The 27,325-nt window shown below is 42.1% G+C and overlaps 1 protein-coding gene across 1 annotated transcript in view; it reads right to left on the minus strand.

The window, feature by feature from the left end:
* Window positions 1-27,325, minus strand: part of STAG1 (STAG1 cohesin complex component) — a 192,875-nt gene that overhangs the window by 18,648 nt on the left and 146,902 nt on the right. Inside the window, exons 18-27 of the mRNA XM_063338992.1 lie at window positions 26,182-26,274; window positions 25,971-26,060; window positions 25,586-25,789; window positions 21,379-21,449; window positions 16,242-16,329; window positions 14,585-14,665; window positions 6,122-6,214; window positions 2,342-2,516; window positions 1,404-1,543; window positions 160-261 (exon numbers count right to left, since the gene is read on the minus strand). Coding sequence (XP_063195062.1) covers window positions 160-261; window positions 1,404-1,543; window positions 2,342-2,516; window positions 6,122-6,214; window positions 14,585-14,665; window positions 16,242-16,329; window positions 21,379-21,449; window positions 25,586-25,789; window positions 25,971-26,060; window positions 26,182-26,274 — 1,137 coding nt within the window. The remainder of the gene's footprint in view (window positions 1-159; window positions 262-1,403; window positions 1,544-2,341; window positions 2,517-6,121; window positions 6,215-14,584; window positions 14,666-16,241; window positions 16,330-21,378; window positions 21,450-25,585; window positions 25,790-25,970; window positions 26,061-26,181; window positions 26,275-27,325) is intronic.

Raw genomic sequence — 27,325 nt, forward strand, 5'->3', positions numbered from 1 at the left:
GGTTACTGAGACAAATGAGGAGCGACGGCCTGAACTGAGGAGCAGGATAATCTCTTAACAGAAGTGTAGAGTTTTCGCTTCATTGTAAAGGGCACCAGAGGAAATCCTGTCCAGTATTTTTTGCAGTGAGGCATTTCTAGCAAAAATCAATATTCTTACCTGTTGCAAACTGAGAATGAGTGTCTTTGCACACTGGATTTTATCAATTTGCCTTGTTTTGCTTAGGGTTTCCTTAATGATGTCTCCATAGTCATTGTAGTACTAGGAAAAAAATGCGAAAAAAAACCCTCTTTAAACTGAACCTCTTAAACAATTTCTTACAATTTTCCCTGCTAGAAAGATTACTTGTAATTCTTGTTTTGAAAAGGCAGCAGTTGCCAAAAAAAGCCAGTCTCAAATCCCAGTTTTTTGGAGTGGGAGACAGTGTTTCAATACCAAAATTTAAACTGATTGGTGGCCTGCACCCGGTGATAAGGAACCGCTATATTTGTTATTATCTTTTGTAATAAATACGTTGAAAAAACAAACAAAAGAGCATTTCCTACCCCAAAATTAATATTTGATGAAAATGACCCATGGCTGCAAATTCTAAGAAACAGCCTTACATCAAACCAACACACGCTTCAACAAGCAGGTGTAGAGAGACGCAGAACACGGGTGTGAAGCTCCGTACACAGCGCAAGGATGGCCAAGAAAGGAACGCACTGAAGCTGGAAAGCTGAGTAAGAAATTCATCAGTATGAACCACTGAGTTTCTTTACGTTAGAAGAATGGTTGCTGAAACCCACGGCCTATGGTACTAGCCATTTGGGTAGAAAAGCCTGTATCATTATCAAAACTTCTAGGCTGAGAATATAAAAACTATTTTTCCAAGCAGTGTTCTTTCAGCCTCATTAATATTTCTGCATTTGCAACCACTTCTTTTCATTCCCTCTTAAATATTGCTCCTGCCTTCTTTGGTACAGACGTCCGTCTAGTTTGTATTCCAATTTAAATTCAATTTCTCTCACTCTTCCCCGATTTCAAGAGCAATGTGCCTGCAAATGTGCCTCTTTTCTGGCAGGTAAACTGGCGCATCCAGGGTGCAGTGGGAGCTGAGCAGTGAGTCCTTCTGACTTTCACTGGGGCTAACCACCGTATGGAGCAGCGCGAATTGGTAAGACATTCGGTTTGTGCACACCTACTTACGGCAGAACTATACGGAGCTTTTTTTTTTATTATTATTGCTTTCCTGTTTAAAACAATCTTCCTTTTTTAGAAAGGAAAAACTACTACAAAAAAATCAAGTGTGAAAAAGCTTTCAAAAGTGTTTGACCTTTAACTACTGCCGGGGAAAGGAGAGAAAGAGGGGCCCTGACACCGCCGTCTGTGTTCAGCTAGGGAGGAGAACACACAGAGTGTACCTTCATATAGTGTTTGAAGATATCTGCTGCCGCATGCATGTCCACGATGTCATAAATTATCAGCTTGCTAAAGGCTGCCAAAAGGTTTCTTCTCTTATGTAAAGCTTCTATTTTGTTCGCTTCATCTTCTTCATCTCCCTCTGAAAGCATCAACAACAATAAAATGTTTATAAGTAACTGCTGTCCTCTAAAGCAACATTATCCAAGAGTAGCTTTTATAAAAAACATCGATTCTTTAAAATGAAGCAAGGATTGTTGCAGGAGAAGCTGAAATAAAAGGTGATAATTCCCGAGTCCTGCCTATGTTAGGACTTCCAGGAAAGTTCCGGAACGTGACGCAAGCAAGCAGACAAGGATGCTTTCCCAAGTACTTCCCAGGTCTCCAACCACATCCATCATGTCCTGGGCTTGGTCTGATTATTTTGGGGGAGGAGCAGAAGGGGTGTTTGTTCAGTAACAGTGGAGTTTAAGGCCTCCTCTGCCTGGAGCTCTGCTGGTAAGGTTTGCCTTCAGCATCCTGTAACTCGAAAGGATTTCTCCTCTATACACTGTCCCATTGTCCTTCTTCCCTTGAAGCCATATTAAATGAAGTCTGCTGCTGAACTAAGACTGTACTGTTTTGGCAATAAAAATTAAGAAAATGATAGATCAGTAAAGGAAGAATAATTTTGTCTAGATTTGTAGCACGTACTCACAGGCCACTCCCATGTCTTCTGAAAACACCTTTTCTTAATGAAGTGAACTTTGTAAGTACTTACTCTTCTTTAACAGAAGTAGTACTGAATATAGAATATTTCATATTTACATCTCCCAAAAATAAAGAAGGACTAATTCTGTAAACATTTGAGCAATCTGATCTGAAAATTCTATTTTCTTCTTTCTCCTGTGTCTGTTATGGAAAAAAAAAGCTCAGTAGAAAACATGAAAGGTAAACATACCCATGCTCTGGTTTTCATCATCTTGGTCAATAAAGACATGGTCCATCACAAAACTGAGAAGTTCTGACTGGAGGCCTGAATCTGGATTAAACACCAACGGCTGAAGACCTTCCCGACCTCCAGTCATCAGCTGATGACTAAAAATCATCAAGAGATCACAGAGCAGCATGAAAGCCTGAAAGGCAAAAGAGAATGAATGCAGTAAGAAGCACAAGGCAAGTAAGTAAAAAATAAAATCCCATTTATCTAATTTCCAGAAAAGCCCTGCTATTATTAAGTGCCCTTCTTTAACCGTACTCAGTTGTAGGTGTTTGTGTGCTGTGCAAAGTGCTCATAAGGTTTTCCCCTAACTTTAAAATGTGATTATGCCTTTGATTCCTACGTAAGAAACTGCGTTTACTACCTCTTCCATGTCCAGGATGATCCATATTAAACTTTAATTTCTTCTCTATGAAAAGAACTCTAAATCTACCTCTGATCCAAGGACTGGAGCCAGTTTTGTAGTAAAGAAAAAACACCTCTTTTGATAAACAGTTAGAAAAGTTAAAGAAGCAAAAAATGAACAACATAATGAGGGAAAATCCAAGCTGAGTCACTGTCAGATCCTGAAAATAGAAGCCGCTGTAACCAAAGAAATTCTTGCAGAATTTCATCAACAATTCTCTGCAAAAAGAATCGAGTAACTCCACACAGCTTTCAAATCTAGATAAAAGCCAACCAGGGCAGAATTTTCAGTGATTTATGCTCGTTATTATTACACCCTCGTTACCTGAGAATAAAGAAGGCAGCTATTACTAACTTGATTTCTTTCAAGGGCTTATCCGTATACTCTCCTGCACAAGAACAAGACTGTGTTCCCCAGTGGCTTGTGTTCAGTGTCACAGCCAGCTGTATTCATTTGCATTACATTCGACACCTGAGCACCTTTCAGAAAGTACTTTTTAATCTTTGCCGTTTCTCTGTCTTTAACCTCAGGTTCTGAAAACGGAGAAAGCGAGGAATGTGTAAGAAGACTCCTAGAAGCTGTCTGCGGGAGGAGCTGCCTCTTCCCCCAGAAGCCCGCAGGAGTCTCACGGTGGGCAGTGCAATCACCACTCCCAGGCAGGTGGGAGGCCAGAGGCGTTTTCAGCCAAAGCGCGGTTGCAGAATAGCTCTGGCAGAGGCATGAGACCCGGTGTAGGCTTTCATTCAGGCCTATATTTCCCCCTCTGCAAACAGCTTGAACAAAAAGATAGTGAAACGCGTGTTTACAATGTATTTTCGAACCAAGCCTAAGGAAAAGCAGTGAGTGAGAGCTATCTGCTTTACAAACTTCCAAAATGAAATCCCTGTGAACGCCAACCGTCACAGCAGCTCCCTTATTTCTTGGAGGATGGTATAAAATCTGAGTGAGCAATACTCGGGCAAGAGCAAAATGCAAATGTTGTAAACTGTGTTCTACGTAGACTTTGGAAACAGGTGCCACTATCTGGGATTTTTCTCCACTGGATCCAAATAGCTGTGATTCATTTCAAGGATGATCTCGCCTGCGCTGAACTCCTTTGATACTCAACAGAATTTAGGCTCATCCTAATTGCAGGCCTCTAAAAAAAAAGCATAGGAACGATGCACTGAAAGTGCTTATTTCTGTCCTTTGCAGAGACATCCGTGGACTCAGATGCAGCTGTCGATACATTGCAGATACGTCTAGTCCCAGGGGATTTATTTCACTCAAACGGTCGAGGGAAAATTGGAATGTTTGAGTCCTCTTTCTATACATACTTCACATGTTTTTCCTTCCTTTGATATGTACATTGATCTTCTCTGGAAAGAATATATAGATAAAGAATCGAATATGGTAGGGAGACAATATAATTTACACAGAATTCTCCCAAAAAGTCCATTAAAACAAAAGGATTAAGAAGCAGTGCAGCACTGGCAGAAATACACTTTCTAAGGAAGAAAAGTGAAGCGATCACAGGAGCGCTGGCTGGGAGGGACCTCTGGAGCCTCCAGCCCCACCTACCCTGACGGGGACCCGCGCTCTCCCTAGGGCTGGTGGGTCGTGGCTTTGTCTGGCCGAGGCTTGAAAGCTCCCACAGAGCTGTGAGCTGCAAAGGAGCTTCTAAGGAAAGTTTAAATTGGTAATGAAAAAAACCAATTGTGGCCACTAATAATAATAGAATGAAAACACGTTAATATATATCAAGAACACTGCAGTAATGAGAAGGATCATTTCCCATTTGTTGATGCAGAAAAGACATTAGTGCTACTTTAGGCTAGAATAGTTGGTATTTTCATGAAGCTACATGGTATTTTCACATTTTATAATATTAATAAAATAAGCCAAGAGTAACTACTCGGAATATTAACATACAATTACGACAGTTAAATCTGCCAGAAGACAATGACATGTCAGAGTCTGAAAAATACGTAAACTAGCAACATCTCTGAGCCTTTAATAGTTCTATTTATCAACTTGCAGAACACCGTGTAAATGCCAAGCAGAGATAGCTTTCAAAAAAAACCCAAACTGTCTTTTAAGAAGTATTATCTCTTAATACTAGGCAAAAGCCACAGGCCAGCTAGTTACAGTCTTTGCAAAACCTTGGGAGGTCTGATAGAAATGCAATTTGTAGACAATTAAAAGATGTCAACAGACTTGATATAAATCAGCACATACTTCTAAAGTCTCAGCAAACAAACTAGCTATTGTTTTTTTTTCAGGGATTGCAAATTATTTCAACAAGCCCTTTGATTTAATTTCTTTTATTCCAATTTCTAAATACACACAGCAGAAGCTTCCCACTCCATCCATGTGTGGCTTTCCAAAAGTCTAAGCCAGAGCATTGGATAACTCCACTGAACCATAACAATCATTACAAAAATACGCACTCCTATTTCACATATATACTGTTGGCGTATGTGTGGACACATGTACCCACGTAGAGAGCTGCAGGCATTTAAGTTCTCAGTCAGCTAGCAAAGAGGGAAGCACAGCAACCTGACCGTAATGCTTACACTGATGAGAATCTAAAAAACCCTCCAGAACTTTACATTTCTGTAATGAAGGCACCATTTAAATTGATATTTTACTCCGATTTCTCGAGGAGACATAACTATTTGTGAAGCGACAACTTTTGCATAGTGTGAGAGGACACTACATTCTTGAGTTATTCAGAGTATTTTTATGAAGTGAATGAACTGGTTTTTTCTGCTAGAAAATATGCAGCAGTGTGACCTGTACTGATAGAAGCCTCAATTTTCTCCCATTAGCCACAAAGGGAAAGAGATACAATAATTAGTATTCACTACTACATTTAACTTAATTATTAGGATAGTGAAATAATGAAATACGGCTGAGGCTTGCAAGGAAAGCAGTCACTCTAGACTCCCTATTAGTCAATAACGGGGGAAAAAAATCCAGAAATACACAGAGAAGATTCAGCCTGTTTTGAGACTCACTCACCCTCTAAAAGTACCTATTTCCATCTGTTAATGTTCCTTCTAAAGGAGTAGCCTTTTCTTTGAGGTGATTGAGTTGGATGCCCGAAGTTACGACAGCTGAACATAAGCCTGAGTGGCCAGGTAATCCTTACTGTGGTATCAACAATGAATTCGACATGACCTGCACTTCGAAGGTGCTTTTAATACAGCTCTTCTGATGGAGCGCTTGCTCAGTTTTATTTAGACAGAAGGCACAGATGATTTTACTTTAAGTTTGATGTAGTGTTGTCTTGTGTTTTACTACAGTTTAATACTCAGGCTTTTCTAAAAGCGTGTGACAGCCATGTCCTTTACCTGTTCTTTGACGGGAGTGTTGACGTTTGACAGACACTGCTGGCAGACAGCCAGGAAGGATTTCACAGTTTTCCTCAATACCAACAAGTCCTCCTGGAATAAACATTAAAGAGGGATAATATGTAAATATTAATAAAAGGTTGCTAGGAAAAAGGAAAAAAAAAAAGATGGTGATAATTTCATATATTTGATCCTATAAACTACCCAAACAAAGGTGGCCATGAAAAAGCATGCTATTCATAGAGCATGGAGTAAAACAAGGCAGTCATTTTCTAAGGAATGACCCAGAGTTTCCCTGAAATAAATAACAATAATAAAATAATATATTCCTGAGTTAAGTTGTCTGTATTTTCTATTGAATGTAAATTATAACAGTTTCAGAACAAAAAGTTTAATACACCAAGGTGAGCCCACCTGGCGGTTTATAAAGAATTCTGTGTTCAGATAAATCAACACGAACAAAAAAGCAAATTACCAATGAATGTCTCAGGTTCAACACAAACATTATCCTAACTGCAGATATGGGAAATGTGAAAGCAAATCCCGGAAATCTGATGCCTTATGGAAGAAGGAGGGAGGTTTGTTCATCTGGAGAGAAAAGGATTTGTGGGTGGACGCGGTAAATGACTGTCTGCTCTGGCTCCCCTTGATGTAGAGACAACTGATGTGTACTTCAAATGTGGGCCCCAGGAGGGGCAGGTGCAATAGGGAAGCTTTCACCTGGGGGAATTACTGCTGCACTCTGAGGAATCCTTATTTTTTATGGATAACAAAATAAACTAGTGAAAACAAATCAAAACAAAATGTAAGATACCGGAGCATAATCATAAGAATACAGCAAGTAGCCACATGGAAACAGCAAATCACTTACAGAAGGAAAAGAACCCTCTAATGTGAAAAGATTCTGTTGTGACCACGGAAAGTACTGACAACGTACCTGGCTTTTGGCATGTACTGAAATAGGAACTCTGTTTTACAGCAGTGCTAAACCAAGAAAACAAGAGCCAGAAATCACTAGGACTTTATGCCAGCTTCAAGACCCGTGGAAAGGACGAGCTCTGGCAGCAGGGATTTGCAGCTGCTGCCGCTCCGCTCCGGCGGCACAAAGAGATGCTTCTGTCCTGCCCGCTCCTGCCGGCCCCACCTCGCGGCTCCCGGCTCCGCTCCTGCTGCTGCCTGTGCCCCGCGCCGCTTCCCACCTGCCCCTGGCACCGCTGCTTGGAAGGCCTTTCCCTTCCCGGTTTTCACGTAAAGAAGGGATCCTAACAGCCACTAATTCCCACTGCGACCACCGTCAGACTTCCCTCCACGATACTTCTATAAGCTTTCAGATGGAAGACAACGTGCCCTACGGAACATCCAGCCTAAATCTAAACAAGCTACATAGTGTACATGCAACATTTGCCTTGCTAAAAATTCCCATTTTTAATTATGCTGGCTGTTGGGTCCATGTGTCTCATTTCTCGTTTAGCTTTTCTTACTGCTTCCCATCATAAGATCTTGTTATTCTTTGTTTACTGAAAAGCCTTTTTGTGCTCCATATGTTCTGCCTGTACTGGTTCCCAGCAGAAGGCAGGTCGGCAAGCGTGCCGAAGCACCCGCAGTGTCCCGAAATCTCTGCACCCCTTAGAGTATTCAATAGAGGGAGTGGGACTTTCCGATAGGGATACCAAAAGTCTATAAGCTACCTCACCTTCGTTGTCCTAATAACTTTGACAGTACAGCCAAGGATCCCTTCGTGCACAGCGTCACCCTGACATTACACGACCTGTAAGACAGCTCTTCTCTAACTCACACCTTTCTGCTCATCAGCCTTCTTGTTCCCAGATACAGGCCTTCCATTTGCCAGCATTAAAACGCCGCTTTCTTTTTTTAATTGTATTTCCTTTACCAGTTGATCTGTCATCCACATTTTAAATACCTTTGCTTTACCTTCCCTGATGACTGGTAAAAATTACCAGTTTTTAGCAGAGAACGGATCTCCTGTGCAATGCACCAGAAGCCACCCCCTGTGTGATGATCTCCCACTAACCTATCAATCAGCTATGAGCTATTGAGTATGAATTACATTAAATCCACATTCACCTGAAATGCAACGTGATACTGATGTCTGAAAGAAACTGGTATTCCAAACGGTTTCCTGATCAGTCAAAAATGCAATCTTCTCCAGACCAAATGTATTTGTCCCTTGTGGTCTGACCCATGGGCTGTGCCCTCCGGCCCTGCGCTGGCTGCCTTTCCTGTCAGACAAGCCGAGGCTTCGCTTGGGACTGATGCCAGGCTTATCGCTTCGCTGCTATAATAGTCTGATTTACAGCTTTAAACATTGGGATTACAATCACTTTAATAACTTCCTACTTTCTATCACAATTATCTTCCATTTAGAAGTTAATGAATTCAACAGAGAAACTAAAACCTATGAAAAATCCTACGTAGAGGTTAAAAAGGGAATGAGCATGGCTCCCATTTTTCTGTCAAAGAACGAGTAACACGTAAGTACACATTATTTATTATCCTCTCTCCTGATGGATTGACACAGGTTCATTTTGCAAGATTACAGACAGCAAAAGAAAGCCCGACTGAACAGTGCAACGGAGCCACCTGGAACTTTTCTACATTTGCAGAAATCCCCAGACTACTATAGAGAGGTAATTTTTTTTAAAAAGAGAAAATGGGAAGAAAATAAGTGAATTAGATTTTCAAGTCATTTACCGTTCTCAGGCACACAGCCAAGGGCTTGAGGTGCGATTACCTGATACGCTGGCTTCAGCAGAAAAACTGCTATGAAAAAATGGTACTCTGCTCTCGGTCGCTGGGGTAGGACCATGGGGTCACACTGAAGTGACCCAGGATTGAAATAACCCTTTCTTGAACTGTCTGGCATAGTATCTTCAAATGTAACTAGTCGTGGCAGGAACAAGAATGAGCCGCTAAGAGCAAGGACTTGTAGGGGCTTTGCCACCACCTGTAACCAAACAGCCATGTTCACAAGACGGCTATCCAAAAGGCTGCAGTTATTCTCTTGCTTTAAATTGAAGCTTGTTTTTTCCATTAAAGCCGTTTAGAAATGCCGTGCTTTTGCTAGGTCCATCTACCAAACCCAGCACTTTTCTTCCTGTTTGCCCACTGCCTTTCATCTAAACTACATATTCGCGGTGTTAAGTTCCTTCTCCTTGCAACTCCAGCTCTTCCACAAACTTTACAATGCTTGAGAGCCGTTAGCTTTCAACTCCGCTGTGGAACCCCACCCAGCCTTTTGCACCCAGCCTTTTGCACCTTGCGATTCTTTTCTTCCCCTCAGCATTTCATGCTTTCTTTCATTGTGCCCATGTAAACACGAAAAGTCACCGAGTCACCCTGTCGTTCTTTAAATCCCTCTTTAAATCCCCTCTACTAATTCCTGGGCCCGCTCATCACTGCGGAACAGCTATGCGTCTGGCTGCTGGTCATTCAGAACTCTTTCGCCTTTTCCTTGCCTCTGAATGTTTGCTTTATTCAGGGTGGGGTTTTTTAAACTAAGAATTTCGACTCTATTCTTCTGCAAATATTTCCTTTTTGTCACATACCTGTACAGTGCACACCTGGTTTATTGAATACATGAAGAAATCTAGATGGAAACAACAACTGTACAATCTCCAAGTCTCCCACCTCAAGACTGGACTTGCTCCCCAAGATCTACAGACAAGAGAATTCTTGCTGAGAAACTACCAGTTTCCTTTGAAACCATCCTCAAACCCCTTTGCACATGAAGAACAGTTTGAAGGACCTTGAAAAAGAGTTTCAAAAGAACTCTGCCCAACTCTATGCTGTATTTAAGTTAACTGGTGGAATCTTTGCTATTGGGCAGAGAACTTGGGCTTTCTTACTAATTCAAATAATCAGTAATTATCACCCTTCTATTACAATGTATTTGAAATGTTTTTGTGCTGATATCACTTCCTTTAACTCTATGATCAAAACTGTAATCTACCAACGATATTACACGGTGCGGGGGAATCTGCAGAGCACCCTCTTGGTAACAGCGTGGATAAACAGCAGCTGATAGGATGAGAATGTGAGTGCAACAGTGCCCGAGGCAGAACACCCAAACCGGCCTCTTCTGAGCAGGTGTTTGCCTAAAAACTGGTAACGCTAAGAGCGAAGTTAACAAAGAATTTGCTTAAAATGACCACATTAAACAGTAACCAGGAGGTTGACAAGAAACTTTTGAGAAAAGGAGGAGTCACCTTGTAATGAAGCATAAAAGCAGCATGAACACTTGTGAGCATGGAGAGGAACCTTGGGGTGGAACAGAGCAGCAGCCAAACCAAGTCAGACACCCCAACATCGCAGCCACCGCCGCGGCCTGGTGGCACGCCTGCCCTGCTGGAGCCCGTGTCCATCTGAGGGACCGTCAGCACGGGGTGCCACACGCATGAACCTGCACATCAAACGCGTGGATGTGACTGGACTGTCCCGCAGCAGCCCCACACAAGCAGGGACCTCCTGCTCCCAGGAGGGGGGAAATGGGCTTGTACCTCATGTTTCCTGGGAGGTGGGGGGTGCGCATGTGTGACTCCGAATCACGTGTGTGTGTGTGTTGGGGAGGGGATTAGAGTAACTTGCGAACAGCTACAGAAGGGTAGTTTGAAATTTTTAGGTGCTCATTAGCATTATAGAAGTGTCTAGTATTCTGGTTTACCTGCTGTACAGCTGATACTTATTCTGGAGACGTGCTGCATTGACTGCAGGTTAATCATGGGTTGTTAATAAATCAACGAGCTGACTTGATTCTAATCAGATTTAAACCACAAGAGTCCAACAGTTTTTCCCTGCCACACATGTAAAGCCTACAGACCAACACACCTAGCCTTCTGTCATCAGCCCCAACCCCAGACCCAACAGCGGTAATACACAGTATCCTTCAGAAAGGAATACACGTGCCCTGGGCTCGGGCATAACACCCAGGAGAGTTTCCAAACAAGGGCGACCCTCTTAGGGGAGAGGCTGTATTTTTGGAAGAGCCATCCAAACACCAGATAAAGAATAACTTCATTCCCAATAGATTCTGTTCCCAATTATATACCCCTGGTTGCCATGTATGATTCTAGCCTAGAACCAATACACAGAGTTATCAAGCAATTTTGAGTTCTACTCAAAGAACAACTCACTTGGAAAGAAATCGCACCAGAACCACCCATCCCGCCCGCAAACTCCCTGCAATAAAACATATACCTCATGGATGCAGAGCATACCTGATTAAGAACCGTAAAACTTGCCAATATATGCCCGCTGCTACCAAACTAAATACTTACTCCCACAGAAATATTAACCCCCCTGAATCCTGTACTTAATTCCAAAATGTTAGTATACTTTATCCTGTGCGGTGAATGCCTACGTGGTCACTAAGTCGGTGAAACAGAGCAGCTACTAATTGCCAGCGTGAACTCACACAAATGACCCAGCTGGCAGCAGGTGAACGTTTCTTACAGATCAGTCCCTCCGTCTCTGATCTCAGCCTGGATGCTCAAGGGAAATCTAAAAAATCATCTTCTAAACATGAGCCTGGAAACAAAAATTCATAAATCTCCTGGATACAGAAAAACAAGGACTCAGGATTAGTTTTACGACATAGTATAAAACCCCTTCTCCCCATTAGCCTTCTCATCTTTCATCTTCCTCCTCTTCCCCACTGTCCAGCTCCTGCTTCCCTCCTCATATATCTCCTCCACCCCCCCTTCCCCTGCCCCCACCCCCAGAGGGACCAATGGCCTTTTCTCTCAGACACGGTTTACCTGATCTGGATCTAAACAGACACCAAGCAGTTGTTCTTGGCTGGTATTTAGCTGTGGAATCTCCTCCTTTTACTTCAAACCTGAAAGGCTTGTATGTCTAAAAGCCTCTCTAATTTTTACAGCTATATCTGTTGGTCTACTGAAGATACCGCATCACCTCCCCCTGTCCTTCGGTCACTGCAGCTCCTGCAAAGGAACACTAGAAAGCTGGATGGACCTACATATTAAATACTGTGTCAGAAATCTTCCTGTAAAAGCTTGAATACTTAAAAAATGCTCATGAAATACACTATTTTTCATTTTGAGATGCTCATGTTAATGCCTTTGTCTTCCCATACATCATATTTTAGAAGTGATCCCCTTTAATATCTGCTAATTTATAAGCCTAAATCATGGCTTATAAATGAACCATGGGCAAAATGATCTCCTAGTGGATTAAACGACAGAAACAGTGCAGATCGGATTTATTTTCACAGCGAATGAACTCCAATGGGAAGTTTGATAGAAAACCCCCATAACAGAACAAAACGCTACAACCACATCAGGTATGCGAGCAGAGCTGAGGTTGCTGGCTGGTACGCAGAGCTGCAGGGATCACCGCTGTGCTCCTCCTGAACTGGGCCTGCAGAACACTCCGTATTCTTGCAGGGGGTGGGGTGAACCCCCAAACAATAACTTAATAACAGCTCTCTAGCTTAGACTAAATATGATTTTCACCGGGGATTCCAGAGGCAGAACTGACTTGTACTTCGAATCGTCATTCTCAACGGAGCTTTCATAGTTCTTTCGGTTCCTATGAACTACATTATGACTAACACGAATCAGAATAGTATTAGAAATGCATGAAAGATTGAGGCTATTCTGCATTCATCTCACAAAACAATGTCTCATATAAATGTATCCTATTTGGAAAAAGCAGGCAAAGCCATGCAATTGCACTAAGCTGGTCCATAAGAAAACCCCAGTCGCTGAAATAAATAAAGGTATTTTCTCTTTCAGTTTAACTAGACCATCATGGTAATATCGCAAACAACAGTCCCCATTAATACTTTGACACCAAAATGCAAAGCTTCTGACCCGGTCCTATGCAGACAGATGCTGTATATGTTAGTTGCTGGCTGTAGTTTAGGGTGTGTTTCTTTGGCTACAATTTAGACACAAGAAAACATGAACCTTTTTTCCAGCAATGCTGACAGCTGTCACCCTGCCCCATCTCTGTTATACTGCAGCAGTTTACTGGGTTTAGTTCCAAAAAATGGAGAAATGCAGTGAAGGGAGATGAGAGGCCTATCGAACACTCTGTGCCTCGGCGTTTGCGCCCAGAGCAAGGCAGGACTGAGCGTTGCTGCTCAGGGGCAGCAAGCAGGAGGACAGAGTTGCTGGGCACCTTCAGGAGAGGGTAAGACCCAATAGTCAAGAGCACACGGGGAAACATTTCATGAAGGTGTTGAAGACAGTGTCCAGGTGCTCCAAGCGCTTGGGTCCTCACACCCGAGGTGGTCACTGCACAGGAACCAGCAGCCCGGTTTCCCTTACCGGGGAAGCACCAGAATGAGATGCAGCATGTCGGCTTTACGGACTTAAGGGCTGAAGCAGAGCGTGGCCTCCTGGACTTACTTCTAGTTACTTAGTTAGCCTTTCTGTCCCAGTGAAACCGTCTCCCTTGGGATAACAACGCTGCTAGCTGGGAGGACTGCAGATGCTTTATTGTGGCGAGATTCAGAGTTCATTTAAAACCAATGGGATGTATTCAGTTTTCTCGGTTATAAGGAGTCAAGATGTAATATGATATACTACCAGCGTGCTAAAGAGAAAGTAGCTAAAGAAACTGAAAGGGGGAAATGGGAACAAAAGCCAGAATAAACACCATCAATTATTCCTTTTTTCTAGTAGCTATTTTTAAATGTCAATAGATGTCAGTCTTCAACTCAAAGAATTTACAATGTATTTTATCATTTTTAGGGGCATAAAATGCTTATTTTAGTAGTACTTTAGTACAGCATATTTTTCTTTTTGATGCTGACGGGGAAGTTACATCAAATTAAAATGGTATGAAAACTGAAGTATTCCTTTGGAAAAAGCCCTAAGAAGACAAGATGTTGGCCTCTGACACTGAGAAAAGAGCTAAGGAAAGGTCCTGGAAAAGCTGCATATAACAAACAAGTTACATGTACCGTTGTCCTTATTGCATTACGCTCGCGTGCGCTTACTTTTTGTTAGCAACCATCACTGCTAGTAACCTTACGTTTATCTTTAGCAACAGAAAAGATGTAAGTAACGGGTAAGCAAGGTAAACACATAAACATTAAGCTATCTGCGGTGTACGGATGAACAGTATTGCTTACAACTACTAGGTGAGCGTTGTCAACACCACTTACCCATTCGTGCAAACTACTGTACTCACAATAAAGTGCATTAAGTATCTTCAGCAATGAGAATGTAAAAATTGGCTAGTATAAAACCCTGATAAAGACAAGCTCCTGCTGTTTGCATAGCTTATTTAGACACACGCATGATGTTAAATAGATCCTGAAATACTGAATAAATCAAAACACCAGCAGTTTCTATCTGTTTCACGACAACATAAAATGCCGGTACAGTGGGTGGAGTCACAGTGGATCAGGTCTAAGGCCTTTTTAGGCAAGTTGTGTTTCTTCAGTAAAATCTGTATGATCAAAAGCCTACTTACTTTGGAAGGGGAGCCTTCAGTGATTTTCACCAGCTGCCAGAGAATGGAGTAATGGGAACACTGCAGTGCCTGAACAACTATCTGTAACAGAGGGAACACAAAGAATCGCAGCACATTGGAAATATCAAGCGTATCAGTAAAGCCTACGTAAAATTTATAATGCATTTTATGAGAAATAGGAGAAGAAACAGGAGAAGCTCTTAGGTAGTGCTTTTTGTTTTCAAGGATACTATGTTTTTCCTTAGTCAGTTTGGCGCAATAAGAAACCAGCCTGCTACAGGTGAAAAAAATACTTTGTAAATGCTGGGAAACAGAACAGAAAACTCTGCAATAAGTACAGCAAGAGGTGATGCCCCAGCGCGACAGAAGTGCAACCCAACACCTACATGTCTCAGTTCAAAAGCATCTGTTTAAATACCTCTACATCTGCCTTCACTAGCAAAACAGCCTGGAAATCTGCTCCACTGTCAAATGAACATGTAGCCCAATTTCTAAAAAAAGGGAGAAAATACAAATTTTCTCATGGAGAAGACTAGGCTTGTCTTTATGGTGCCCATAAAAGCATCCATGGTGTCTTTTTATAATTTCCAATCTATATTAGGTGCTAAAAATGTCAAAATCTTTTTGGCTTGAAGATGCTTCCAACAGTTTGTGGTTCTGTGCAGAACGAATCAAGTTCGTAACAGCTCTAATCACTTCACAAAATACTTTTTTGAAAGATATCACTAAGGACCAAACCATTTGTTTTCAGCGAACTCCTTCGAGTGGACTGGGGGAAGAAATACTGAGGAGAGTTCAGATTTCAGAACTGTTTTCCTAAGATCTTACAGAAGTATGTGGGGAGCCACATCACTGTCAGGCCCAGAAACTGGTAGTGGCACGGGCAGTTTTTATCTGCTGGCCCCTTCCCTCCAGGGAGCGCAACGCCAGCATTAAGTAGCAGAAGGTCCCACGTCTTAAAGCCATGACTGTCACATGGCATGTGGCAATGTGTCCTCCATGTGGTCCTTTCTAGAAAATACTTCTACAGAATTTCATGAGAATTTTTCTTTTTCTAAATGAAATTGAGTTAGAATAAACAACTGGCTTCTAACTGAAATCAAATTATAACTTGCTGAAATGCCGGAGTAGGCAGTCTGCAGTTTAAACTGGAATCTTGGGAGAATATGAACTGCTCATCCATGAGAAACTAAAACTGAACTAGGAGGAAACAAAGTCCAAGATCCACTGAAAGAACTCCAGTGGTAAGGCTGCCCAGCATCCCTGCTAAATGTTCTTGTTTCCTGGTTTTCATAAGCTTCCATCTTACCTTCAATGCACAATAATCCTTTGTGATAATTCTAATTGCAGCCGAGGTTTACAAACATTGGGTTTCCACGTAAACATCATGATTTATGCACTGCTTTTCACAGCCAGGAATGTTAGTTATTCCTTACTTTACAGGTGAGAAAGGTAAGACAAGTAGCTCAAAAATCACAGAATCCAAGATTTTTCACGTCCTGGGCAGTGCTTCACTACAATATAAATTTCGTTCCAAGCTGCATGTTTTTCCTAAATAACTGAAGTCTAGTTCATTAATCTTTTGAATTTCTCAACGACAGGACTCTTTAAAACTTTGAATCCCCAAATGACGCGGTGCAAGTGTTGCTAACTGTACCTGTTCTGGCATAGCTCCGTGTTCAATTCCAGTTCTTAGTAATCTGTAGCAGTTGCTGAACAGATCCCATTTTGTGAGATCGTGGGCACTAGAACGAGAGGTAATACAGCGAGATCAGTCGTGTTCCTCAAAACTCCGCGTCACCGCGAGAACATAGCCTGACCTGGCAGCCCAGCGAGCCCTGGGATTTGTGCAGAGCTGAGCCCGTGCAGCCTGCTGACAGAGCAGCCGCACAGTTAGTTCGCACCTGGCTAAAAGCATAAGTTCACCTTTCTGATAATTGAGGAGAAATGTTTTACTACAGAGGATTTTTTGTAGGGAGGAGGCAAAATCCCTGCATACCATACATCTTTAAAGGTTACTTAAGTGTAGCTGCAAGCTCCTTCTCAGCGTCGCCTCTAAATTCTCTCTCCTCTTTGGTTCCAAGCATTGCCAGAACTCCAGAGGCACTTCTCTAGCACTGCAGCAGAGACCATGGCCAAACTCCAGCAATACATACTGAATGAAAAATGGCTTTAAGCAAAATAATGTTACATGTTTTTCTGCCGTACCATTTGGAGAAAAATAATATACATTATCGCTAGACATTAAACACCCTGAAACATCTAAAGTAAGACAGCATGAGATACACGTGCACGACCAGAGGTGGTGGTGACACCGTTACACCCCCATTCATTGCTTCACATTGCAGTTGTACCAACCTGATTCGCCAGCGAGAGGAATACAAATGAGATTAGCAACGTGCATTCTACAGCCTTACAGACCTCAACAGCTTATGATACAGCTTTTTCAATCCAGAACTGAATAATACAGAAGAAATTACAAAACATCAGGTTGCCTGAAAGGCAAGAATTCTCTCAAAAAAAATTTAGATTTAACACATTTTTCTGCAGTGGAATGAAACTGAGATAACTTGAAACGGTTTATAGTATGCTTATAAAGGAGCAAGCCACCTCAGAAATAATCAGAAACTTGGTGATTCAAATACTCACCGGGAAGAAGGGATACTCAGACCGAACCAGCAAGTTTAAATTGGATAAAGCACCCAAGTCTCTGGCACCTGGCTCCCTTTCATCCCAGCACCTTCACCACCAAGATACGCTCACTTTGCCCACCCCTTCGTGCCTGCCCTGACTTTGTTTAAATAATTAACTACCCTGCTCAGCCAGAAAGAATAATTCTCTAGTTCCGAAAGGGACAGAGGTTGAACTCAAGACTGGGAATACCTCGATCCTGTTGAAACCCCTAGGATGAACGCTTCCTGGTCTGGAGCGTGGTAGTCCTGGAAAACCTCACTGATAAAAGTTGCACAGAAAACAGAACAATTGATGCCCTTGTGCTGAGAGCAAGTACGCACTCTACGGTTCTGTCATTAAGCCAAGGTGCATCTTGACTTCTAATTCAAATCCATGAACAGAACAATAGGAAAACTTAAAAAGAAAAAAAAGGAAACAAAAATGGAAAAATATTCCCCCCGCCTGAGATTCTGGATGGTCTTCAAAGTATGAAAATAAAATGTTTCATAGATAAATGATAGGCTGTCAGAGAGCTGCCTCTGACAGTGATATGAAGCACACAGATGCTGCTTCAGCAAATCACAGGGTTGCCAGCAAGGCAGAGTTGTACCTCCTTAATTACAGTGCTGTAATTAAAGCAGTAAAATCTCCTTGGTGTGCAGAGGCAGATATCAGCATAGATTACCCCACAGAGAATAGGAGAGGAAAAACTGTCTCATTTCTGCCTTTTCATTTTAGAGCCCTCCGTGCCAGGCAGCCATCAGAGGGGAAGTGCCCCGGTGCCCCGACAGCAGGCGGCACCACAGCTCTTTGCTCTGAGCTTGATCTCGGGAAGAGCTCTTCAGCTTCCAAAGACGAAAAATTCTAACTATGTACAAGTGGCATAGGGCTTTTCAATAGAAACTTCCTTAAAGGTGAGCCTCCACATTAAATTTAGGCATATTTGGGTACACCTTTGTCTGTTTTGAACTACTTAGCAATCAAAACAATAGTTATCAAGGTACCCTGGACACAATACAATTCTCCACAGAGGTTCAGACTGACACAGAGGCTCCTAGAATGCAAATTCGCACTGCACGGAATTTTCCCTTAGTCCCTTCCATGTCAGAGAGTCTTCATGCATTACAGAAAACAAGGCCCAACATTTCATCAAAGGTTTATTTTCATTCTTATAAATAGCACTGTCTGCTGGGGTGTGTTTCTGCCAGAAAATAGAGGAAGTAAAGGCACCGGTTCCACAGTGTTTCTGAACGTGTGGCGAGAAGCAGCTTAGAAAACTTCCTTTTGGAAGAGGTGATCTCTCCACCCACAAAACTGCTGCTCTTTTTAAAGAAGCACAAAGCGCAAGACGCTGTACCTTGGGCTTTGAAGAGCTATGCTAGTACAGTCTCATTTCTCTACCGAGGTTTCATTTATCATCATTTCTACTTCTTCTGGATATAACAAACTTCTCACTAATTCAGTCTGAAGGACGTACCGGTCAACTACTGGAAAAAAGGTTAAGCAAAGGGTTTCTGTAACAGGAAGAGAAAAATCTGTCGGTCTGACCATGAATGCACCTACCTGGGAGGTGTCCTGACTGATCACGCTCACGCTGACAAAACCACCATGCGTATCTGGAGAGTCACTACAGCCACTGCCAGGCTCATGAAGTCAGTGCAGAGGCCAGAAGGAATCAAATTCCCTATCATATTTGAGGATTACTGACACTGCTGCCAACAATCCCGATTTCTAAATGGGAAACCACGTTCTGTATACAAGACGGCATCAAGGGGGCACATCCAGAGTAATGGAGGGGATGCTTGAGATTCACATGTCTTGCACTGAATTAACTGAAGTAATTAAATAAGAAATGCTGATATTTGCAGCATACAAGCTGCTACAGCACTGATGTGTTAGTCTGTGAAAGCTCAGTTGAATTGGGCTGGAGTCAGTATACAAAAATTGTCTCCATGTACTTAAGGGCAGAAAAAAATACTATAAATATCAGTGAGACCCTGGCAAAAAAAAAAAAAAACAAAACCCAAGTATGTACTCCAGGTGTTCTATTCAGAAGACCTCAAGAAAATCTATTATATTCTGAGAACTTGGAAGGAAACACTGTAACAGTAGATGTATTGGATACCAATATCCTTGTTTGATGAAAAGACACGAATTCAAAAGTGTGCTGTGAGCCCTTTGTTGCCATGACCCTCTCGGAAAGAGGATTAGCTCAGCCTTGGGAAATGTCAGTGTAGAAGCTTTTTGGTCTGGAAGGCTTTTCTGATAATCCCCTGCCATGGTTTTTTTTTTTTCCACCTTGCTGGGCTTCTTTTTCCTGAGATATGAGGCAGCGGCAGCTACCAAGGAAACATCAGCAGAGATAAGGTGCAGTGGAGCTTCTCTCACTGGAAGAAGAGGGACTTGTTCCTTTTTGAAGCCTCAGCAACTACTTTATCAGTGCGCTTTTAGAAGATCCGAAAGGTATCAGTTGTTGGCCTGCAATTTCAACGTCTTCCATCGATTTAATTTCTTTTGTCTCCCAGTTGATGACAGACAATGACAGTACCATACAACAGGCACCGTTCTTGGAGATGAGAACGCTCAATGCGAGTTTTGAATTAAGATCCTGATCTCATAGCTAAAGGTTCAGCAAAAGTTCTTGGATGATATGATTGTTTCCTTTCACAAAGAATCACATCAGACATAGCATTCAGCAAAGCAATGAAAAGATTTCATTACTTCTTTATATGCAAGCAGATACTAATTAGAAATTCCCCCTGAACTATATCGTAAATAACAAATCAGCTGAGAAACGATACACAGCTGCTCTTCAGCTCTTTAGCTTTGATTCTTTTCTCTTTCCTGTTTTTTTGAAGGTGAAGGTAGCTGTTCCCAACCCCAATTTGTATGTTATTCTACAAAGCTTTCTTTACAGTCTGAAATAATTCTCTAGAGATTTGGAACCCTAAAGGAAAAAGGTATATGGGAGACCCTCAGAAAAGCCTTAAGATCTGTGCTTCTTTCTGGGAAGTGAACTGCAGCCATCACCAGTCCTCTCAGGAAAGGCAGAAGTGGCTCCAGCGTGTTACCAGGGAGACCGAAAGCCTAATTTGCACATGTGTCAGCCTGCTGCACTACGGAAATTAGTAACGATTTAATGATCTCTGTGGGACTCTTGTTGAATGGAAACAAAGAGTAGGTATTTCAGAACCATTTCATACAATGAGCCAATGCAGAATTCAGGATAAGCGAAGACTAAGCACAGAAAGAAGAGAGAAATTAAATCACTAGGAACAATTTGTATAAAAAGGGTGGCAGAAGCAAGATCCTCTCACACCTTGTGATGAGGAAGAAATGATTTGTGGCTCTCAGCCATCTGCATATGAAGCTTCCTTACGTGCTGGCCAGGAGCAATTGCCTCCTATAGCGGAGAGGAGGGGGAAGATGAGGTCTTTGTGCACGGTTCAAGTGAAATTTTTCAGGTTGCTCTACACGTTCTGAGGGTGCCTGTAGGTCTCCCTGAGCAGCAGGAGCCTGGTTCCACTCAGCTGGCTCACGCATAGAGGAGTTTCTGGGCAACCCACACAGTTACACTTTGCCAACAATTCAACTAGAAACTCTTCCTGGCATTTCTGCCGGAGGAGAACACATCTTCCAGACCCTCACCATAAACTAGTAAGAGTAATTATTATTACTACCACGTATTTCCATAATTTTGAGGAGAAGTATCTCAAAGGCATTGAGAAATTGAGAGAAACAACTTCCTCCAAGGCTCTCCTAAGCTGAGGCTCAGAGCCTGGATTTGGCCCGCATCCACTGGTGCCAGAGGTACGAATGTCCCTCGTGCCCTGGGGAGTACGACTTTCAGTACGACGCTCACAGGTGCAAAAGCATTTACTGCAAGGGATGGCACGCCACTTCCAAATCACGTCCGTAGAAGTAATGGCATTAACTAAGCAAGGAGCCAAGTAAGCCAAACAGTTACACTGACGAATACCACTCATCGTTCAGCAATCTCTCTTTCGTATTTCAGGTCATATATTTTCTTATTTCTTAATACTAGACATCAACCGATATTTGCCAAAATGACAAAGTTAACATAGTAAATTTCTGAGGGGAAAAAAAAATAAATCACCTACTTGTGAAAAGAGGTTAACCTCTTTAGCGTGGAGAGTACATTGTATATGTCGTCATCATCAGCTTCCTCTCCCTGGAAATGAAAGGAAATCCATTAAGAGAGTGCAGCAAGCCAGCAGAGCACCTTACTGCACGGGGAGGGTTTATGCTGACACCAAAACCAACTCCAAATTTTCCAATGACTTTTATCTAGATTCCGTAATAATAACATTTAAATAACCACTGCATAGCACTAAGAAATAAGCACAATCATCTGACAACCTTCAGCAGTATCGTTGTGTTAATACTTAAACCAGTATCCTCTAGCAGTACAGATCATTCCCAAGAATAAAATCTGAGTTCTACTGTATTTTACAAGAAGGACTTAACCAAAAGCTTGCCCTGCTCCACACCAGAAACCTGCAGGTGTCAACAGCAAGTTTTTTTTTTTTTTTTAAGATGCTCAGTGGGAAATTGTCTTTCTTTTCCTATCCTTCCTGGCTGCTCGCGGTGTTAGGCACTGTAACGCACGCCAAGCACATCACGTGCACAGACCAACAGACATCCACAACTGGACGGAAGGGTGTTTGTTTGTTTAATTTGGATTTTGCAAATCTGAAGAAACAGCAGTCCAAGAATAAATATTGCATAATCAGTCAAAACATTTCCTTTAAATTTAATTTTTTCTTTCTGGCATTTTAAAATAGCATTACCCTAAGATTTATGCAAACTGAACAGCAAATTCTCTTAGCGAAACAAATGGAAATAAGGAACTTTCAAACCTTTCTGACCCAGGAAACCCACTTACAACAATTCTTCTCCATTTCATTTTGATCATTTTTTCCCATCTCAAGGACTAACAATTAAGACCTTTCCTGCCTTCAGATGCAGTTGTCAGTCAATGTTTCTCTCATTATAAACTTAGTGGGAAGCCATAACGCAGTGGGATACTAGCTTGGGTACAAGTATGCACAATTTTTAATTTAAAATGTCTTTAAAATGATGAAATAGATTTATTAAAGTTAATTTTTCTACCAAGTATCACCCAGCAAAGAATACCACAAAGGCCAAAATTTTAAATCCTTGCTACCACTGTTCTCTTTCTTGCTTTCTCCTACTTTTCTCTTGGTTTTGTCTCCACATCTCTCTCTGTGTCACATGCCTGACCTCCGCCCTCCCTTTTCCTTAGGGATCCAAACCTCTGGATTCTTCATTTCCCATGTGACTTTCAGACACAGCTTCTCCCTGAGAACCTCAGTCCTCATGCCTCTCCCATGCAAGTGAATATTCACAAAGATCCCAAGCCCTTGCTTGCGTTCCTCTGCCCCTTCCCAAGCGGGGTAAAGGAAGGGGACACGTCAGAAGTATTTTGGTGCCGCTGGCCCACGTCCCTCCATGAGCCCAGCCTTTGTTCTCTGCCCAGTAGTCCCAGTGCATCCTTCGGGGCTTTCTGCACCAGAGCGCTGCATAAAGATAAGCGAAGGGAAATGGAGCGGGAATAAGCAGCTACTGGCTTCCCCATTCAACAGCAGTTAGGAATAAAGGAAAACTGGAGGAAAAAAGTTTTTCTCCCCTAGTTCATTTCTCCTGAGAAGACTGGCGGGAAGTGGTTTAGGAATCCCAGCATCTCATTGCTCTCACCCGATTCCCCCTGGGTAAAAGGTGAGGCTGGAGGCATCTTTCGAGCAATGGCGGAGTGGGAGAGGACAAGACTGCAGACCAGCACCTAAAATATGGAGTGTGTTTTCTGAACTCTCTCAATATTCTTGTATCCCCAGTCTAAAACAGCTGGACCCAAATGCTTTGCTGGCATAACTGATCTGGAATTTGGGATGGGGGTGGAAGAGAGGTAGATTTCCAATCTCCATTCATCTTTACTTCTTGTAGTGTTGGAACGTGGTTCTCTGAGGCCCACAGATGACGCTGCCTGTGGAAGGGGACTCCCTGAGCAGGGCCTCTGAAAACAGCCAGCGAGGGACTGCGAGGCAGCAACAGGCAGGGCAGCACTGGATCTCCTCAGACCAGAGAGCACAAGAACAAGAGGACTGATGTTGTAGTAAACCAAACTCAACACTAACTGGACTGCTGGCTTCCCGAAGGGTACGTGGATGGCAGAAAAGGGCCTGACAGGACTAGAGGACTGGTTCTCAAAGCTGCTGTGTGGAAGAGAACGGGTAAGTCGGAGAAAGAGCAGCTGCTGTACAGCCGGAGAGATCTAAGTGTTCCTGTATTTGCTAACTGAGTTTGGGACTAAGGTTGAAAAAATTATCCATGGGTGTCTCAGCAATACTAATAAAATGGTGAGTGGATCTTTTCTTGGGTGAAACTATCCAGGGAACAGAATGCCACCTCTGAATCCTTGAACGGATCCACGATGATTAACATCTATACAGCAGAACAGTGTGGAAAGTTCAAGGGGGCTCTTCCAAAAAAGCCACGTGTCCTCAGACAGACCTAACGTCTGTTTGTTACGCTGGCTGTTACACCACTGTCTCCAGAGAGAACAAACGTGGCATTTGCTTTGGAGAAGTTCCAAGATAAAAACTATGAGAAAAATAATGTCTTACGACAAGACAGTATAACAGAAATGGCAAGTCAGTGTCAAAGAACTGGGATTCCACTTGCTTCTTGGTCTGATTCTTGAAAAAACCCATAGGCACTTTCTTTCATCTCGAGGCAAGACAGTGGGAATGAGATGCTTTTTGCTGATCTGATCTTGGCTGTGGAGACACAAGCTGCAGATTCTCCAAGAGCCAGGTCTGGAGGAACAACACAGGAGATTGGTCCCTGCATACAGAGCCAGACTGAACCTTGCTGCTGGATGCGTGGATAGCGAGGACCTCACCAGAGTTCCTAAACCTCTGTCAGCGGGTACCAATGGAAAGACAGCAGGCCACTATTTACGGTGATCAGCCGCTGGGCATCTGGTGCGGAGCACTCGGGTGGTCCTGAAGCTGGGTCTTTGTGCTGGCAGTCCAACTTGAGCCCTTTTTGCTACCCAAGTCAGCAACAGACTGCCCAAGATTTTTGTCGCAGAGTTTTTGGTCCTGTTGGCCAGAGGTGAGGAACTACAAAAATCTCATGGCTATTAAAGCAGAGGGCTAAGGCATGCAGCGTGGCGTTAGCTGAAGGGATTCCCTTCCCACACACAGATGGCAGAGACGTAGCACAAATTCTGGAATGTCTTTTCTGGTTGCGCTCAGAAGTTTCTGAGGAAGTACATCTAAACCGGCAGGCAGGTAGACAGCAAAGTAAACGTATTCTATCAAAGAATGTAGAGTGGTGCACTAACTCCTCTGGGCTGGGGGTGCCCGCTCCCTGCACGCACCGCCTTTTCTGCTCATGTACATTCCTACAGCAACAGAAAAATTGTTATTTACTCTGCAATGCGACAGAGCATATATACAGTATGCCTGTATGGGGCGTATTACTTAAAGTTACAAAAAAGCTTATTTTCTTTAAAATGCAATTCTAAAATAGAGACTGTAGCTTAACTTCCTATAAACGTATATAAAAAATTAAACGTATCTGCCACAGTGCAGTGCATGACTAGAAGCGAAGAAAAAGATCTATGCAGCCCTTATGTTTAAAAAGCATGAGAATTACAACAAATTAAGTAGCGCTACACAAAGTTAAATCAATGTAAAGCAAGAAAAAATGAGTAAGGTTTCCATTCTTATTTAATGTGTTGTGTCTTATGCATTTTGAAGGACAAATTCTTACAAGTAAATCCCAGGTACCTCCAGGTTTCATACCTGTATCTTTATTTCATTCTTTCCAGAGCTCTTTCAATATGCCATTATAAATATTTTACTAAACCCTCTCTTCCATTCAAGGCATAATCCAATCTTGATTCTGCTGCCGGCATATCCATTTGGGACTACTGGAATCACCACACGCATTAATGTAAATGCACCTTTCTCTGCATTTTTCATTAGCTTTTACACATTCATCCATTTAATTTCTTATGTGGACTGGTTAAATACTAGACTAAATTTTCAGAAGCAGGATTGTCCTGTGGTCTTTGTTTTACAGCTTCAATGTTTTGCAGGCTTAATGGCTAGTCCAAGGGATTTTCTACATAGAGAAATAGCTCCAAATAATTATGAAAAAGTTGCTGCTGTACTACGTCTTGGGAGGGATAATTTCATGACTTGGTAAGAATGTTTTTCAGCAGTTTATCATAGCCTATTTCAGTAGTCTAACTAAATTAATTTTGAGAAAACAAACCTCCTGCAGCAGATCCTCTACGGAATGGTTGAATCGATCCACAAATTCATCAATAAGTTGGCTGTGGGCTATGTCAACTCTGTTCTGGATTGTATATTCTTCACTACAGAGTATGCTGTAGGTTTTGCTGCAGGCTTCGAGAACATCTGATTCCACATGCTTTTCCACAACAAACTTAATCTGTTTCAGTAAGGCATCCAGATGCTGTAGAGCAGAAAAGAAGTTCAGCTTCCTCCTTACGTGAACAATGAAACTCAAAGAAAAAGTCATTCAAAGAATACAGCAAATCAAGGTTAGATTACTAATATGAAGGCACAGTACCATGTGACTAGGAGAGCAATCAGATACTCGAAGGCAAGCAGACTTCTTGCCCAATGTACTGTACCTTTTCCATTCTGCCCGTGCTATAGATTTCCAGATCAAAATACTGAGGGATCTGCAGGAGATTTGCAACCTTCTCGGCATCAGCGGAATACTAGAACATGATTGAAACAAAACAAAAAACCAGTGAAGTAAAAATAAACACCTGCACTACAGAATGAAAAAGTTTAAAGACAGTTGTAAATACCAGTGATTTATTTTGTTGAAAAATGTACCTTTGATAGCAACATAGGAAGTGCAATAATGAAATGCTCAGTCAATTTATTTCTGTCATCTATCTGAGTTTTTCTTTCTTTTGCTGTCAAGACCTGCAAGTGATCAAGAAAACGTAAAGTAAATACAATTTCTGCATATAGCATTCATTCATTTTTCTAAGGTTTGTATTACAGACAAAAATCCATGCAGGTGTATTTTTAATAAATCAAAAGAAGAGGGAATAAAAAACCCAAACGCATTTGGACTGAAGAGTGATTAAATGGGAGGACCATGTGTCCTAAGAAGCCATGATTGGAAAGGAAAATATCACATCATCCAGCAAGATATTGTCTCGACACATCAACGTTTTTTTAGGATTGAAATTCAAATATAACCCAAGTCAGTGGAAGTTTTGCTATTGCTTCCAAGCGAATTGAGCTCTGGCTTTCGCACATTAAACAAAGTGTTAATGTAAGACCTCAGGGCGAACTGGAGCATAATTAAGAAAATGAAAACCAAACCACACTGTGACAGTGATTTTCATTAGCAGATTCACGGCCTCATCTCTAAACTGGAATGTCATCCTCAGTGAGAACGTACATCCAAGTTCACAGAACTCATTTACGAATTTCAGTGACAGATATTCTGAAGCTACTAATGCTGTCATAGCAAAACCACCGTGAAACAGTGAACAAAGAGACAATAATCAAAACAGCATGCTTCATAAAAGCTTAGATCTGGCTTCTTGGCTTCAGGAAAGGGGAGAATGCTTTTGAAAACAAATAATGATAATAAAATACTCAAGTTAGCTAATGATTTATGTATAGCAAAGCTGCCAGACTGCACAATAAGGGTTACAAGCTAAAGTCAGAGAAGAAACTGTTTCACAAGAAGGTGAGCGCATAATTAGAAATCTGCTCCCATTTCAACTCAGAGAATATGCTAGCGAGATCACGAGAACATGACAAACCTCTCCTGACAAGTCAGAGATCCCTGCAGTTACCATCCCACAACTCATGATCTAACTGAAAAGAAGCAAAAGCTGAATGTCATACCTATATCCCTCTGTAAGTGAGGAGGAGCAGCTGGAAACAAAACATGTGCTTGGATGACAGGTAGCCGACTGTGTCAGCAGGAACCCAAACCAGCCATGGAGTGAAGGGG

This window comes from Chroicocephalus ridibundus, chromosome 6 (assembly GCF_963924245.1).
Source record: "Chroicocephalus ridibundus chromosome 6, bChrRid1.1, whole genome shotgun sequence".
NCBI classification, from domain to species: Eukaryota; Metazoa; Chordata; class Aves; order Charadriiformes; family Laridae; genus Chroicocephalus; species Chroicocephalus ridibundus.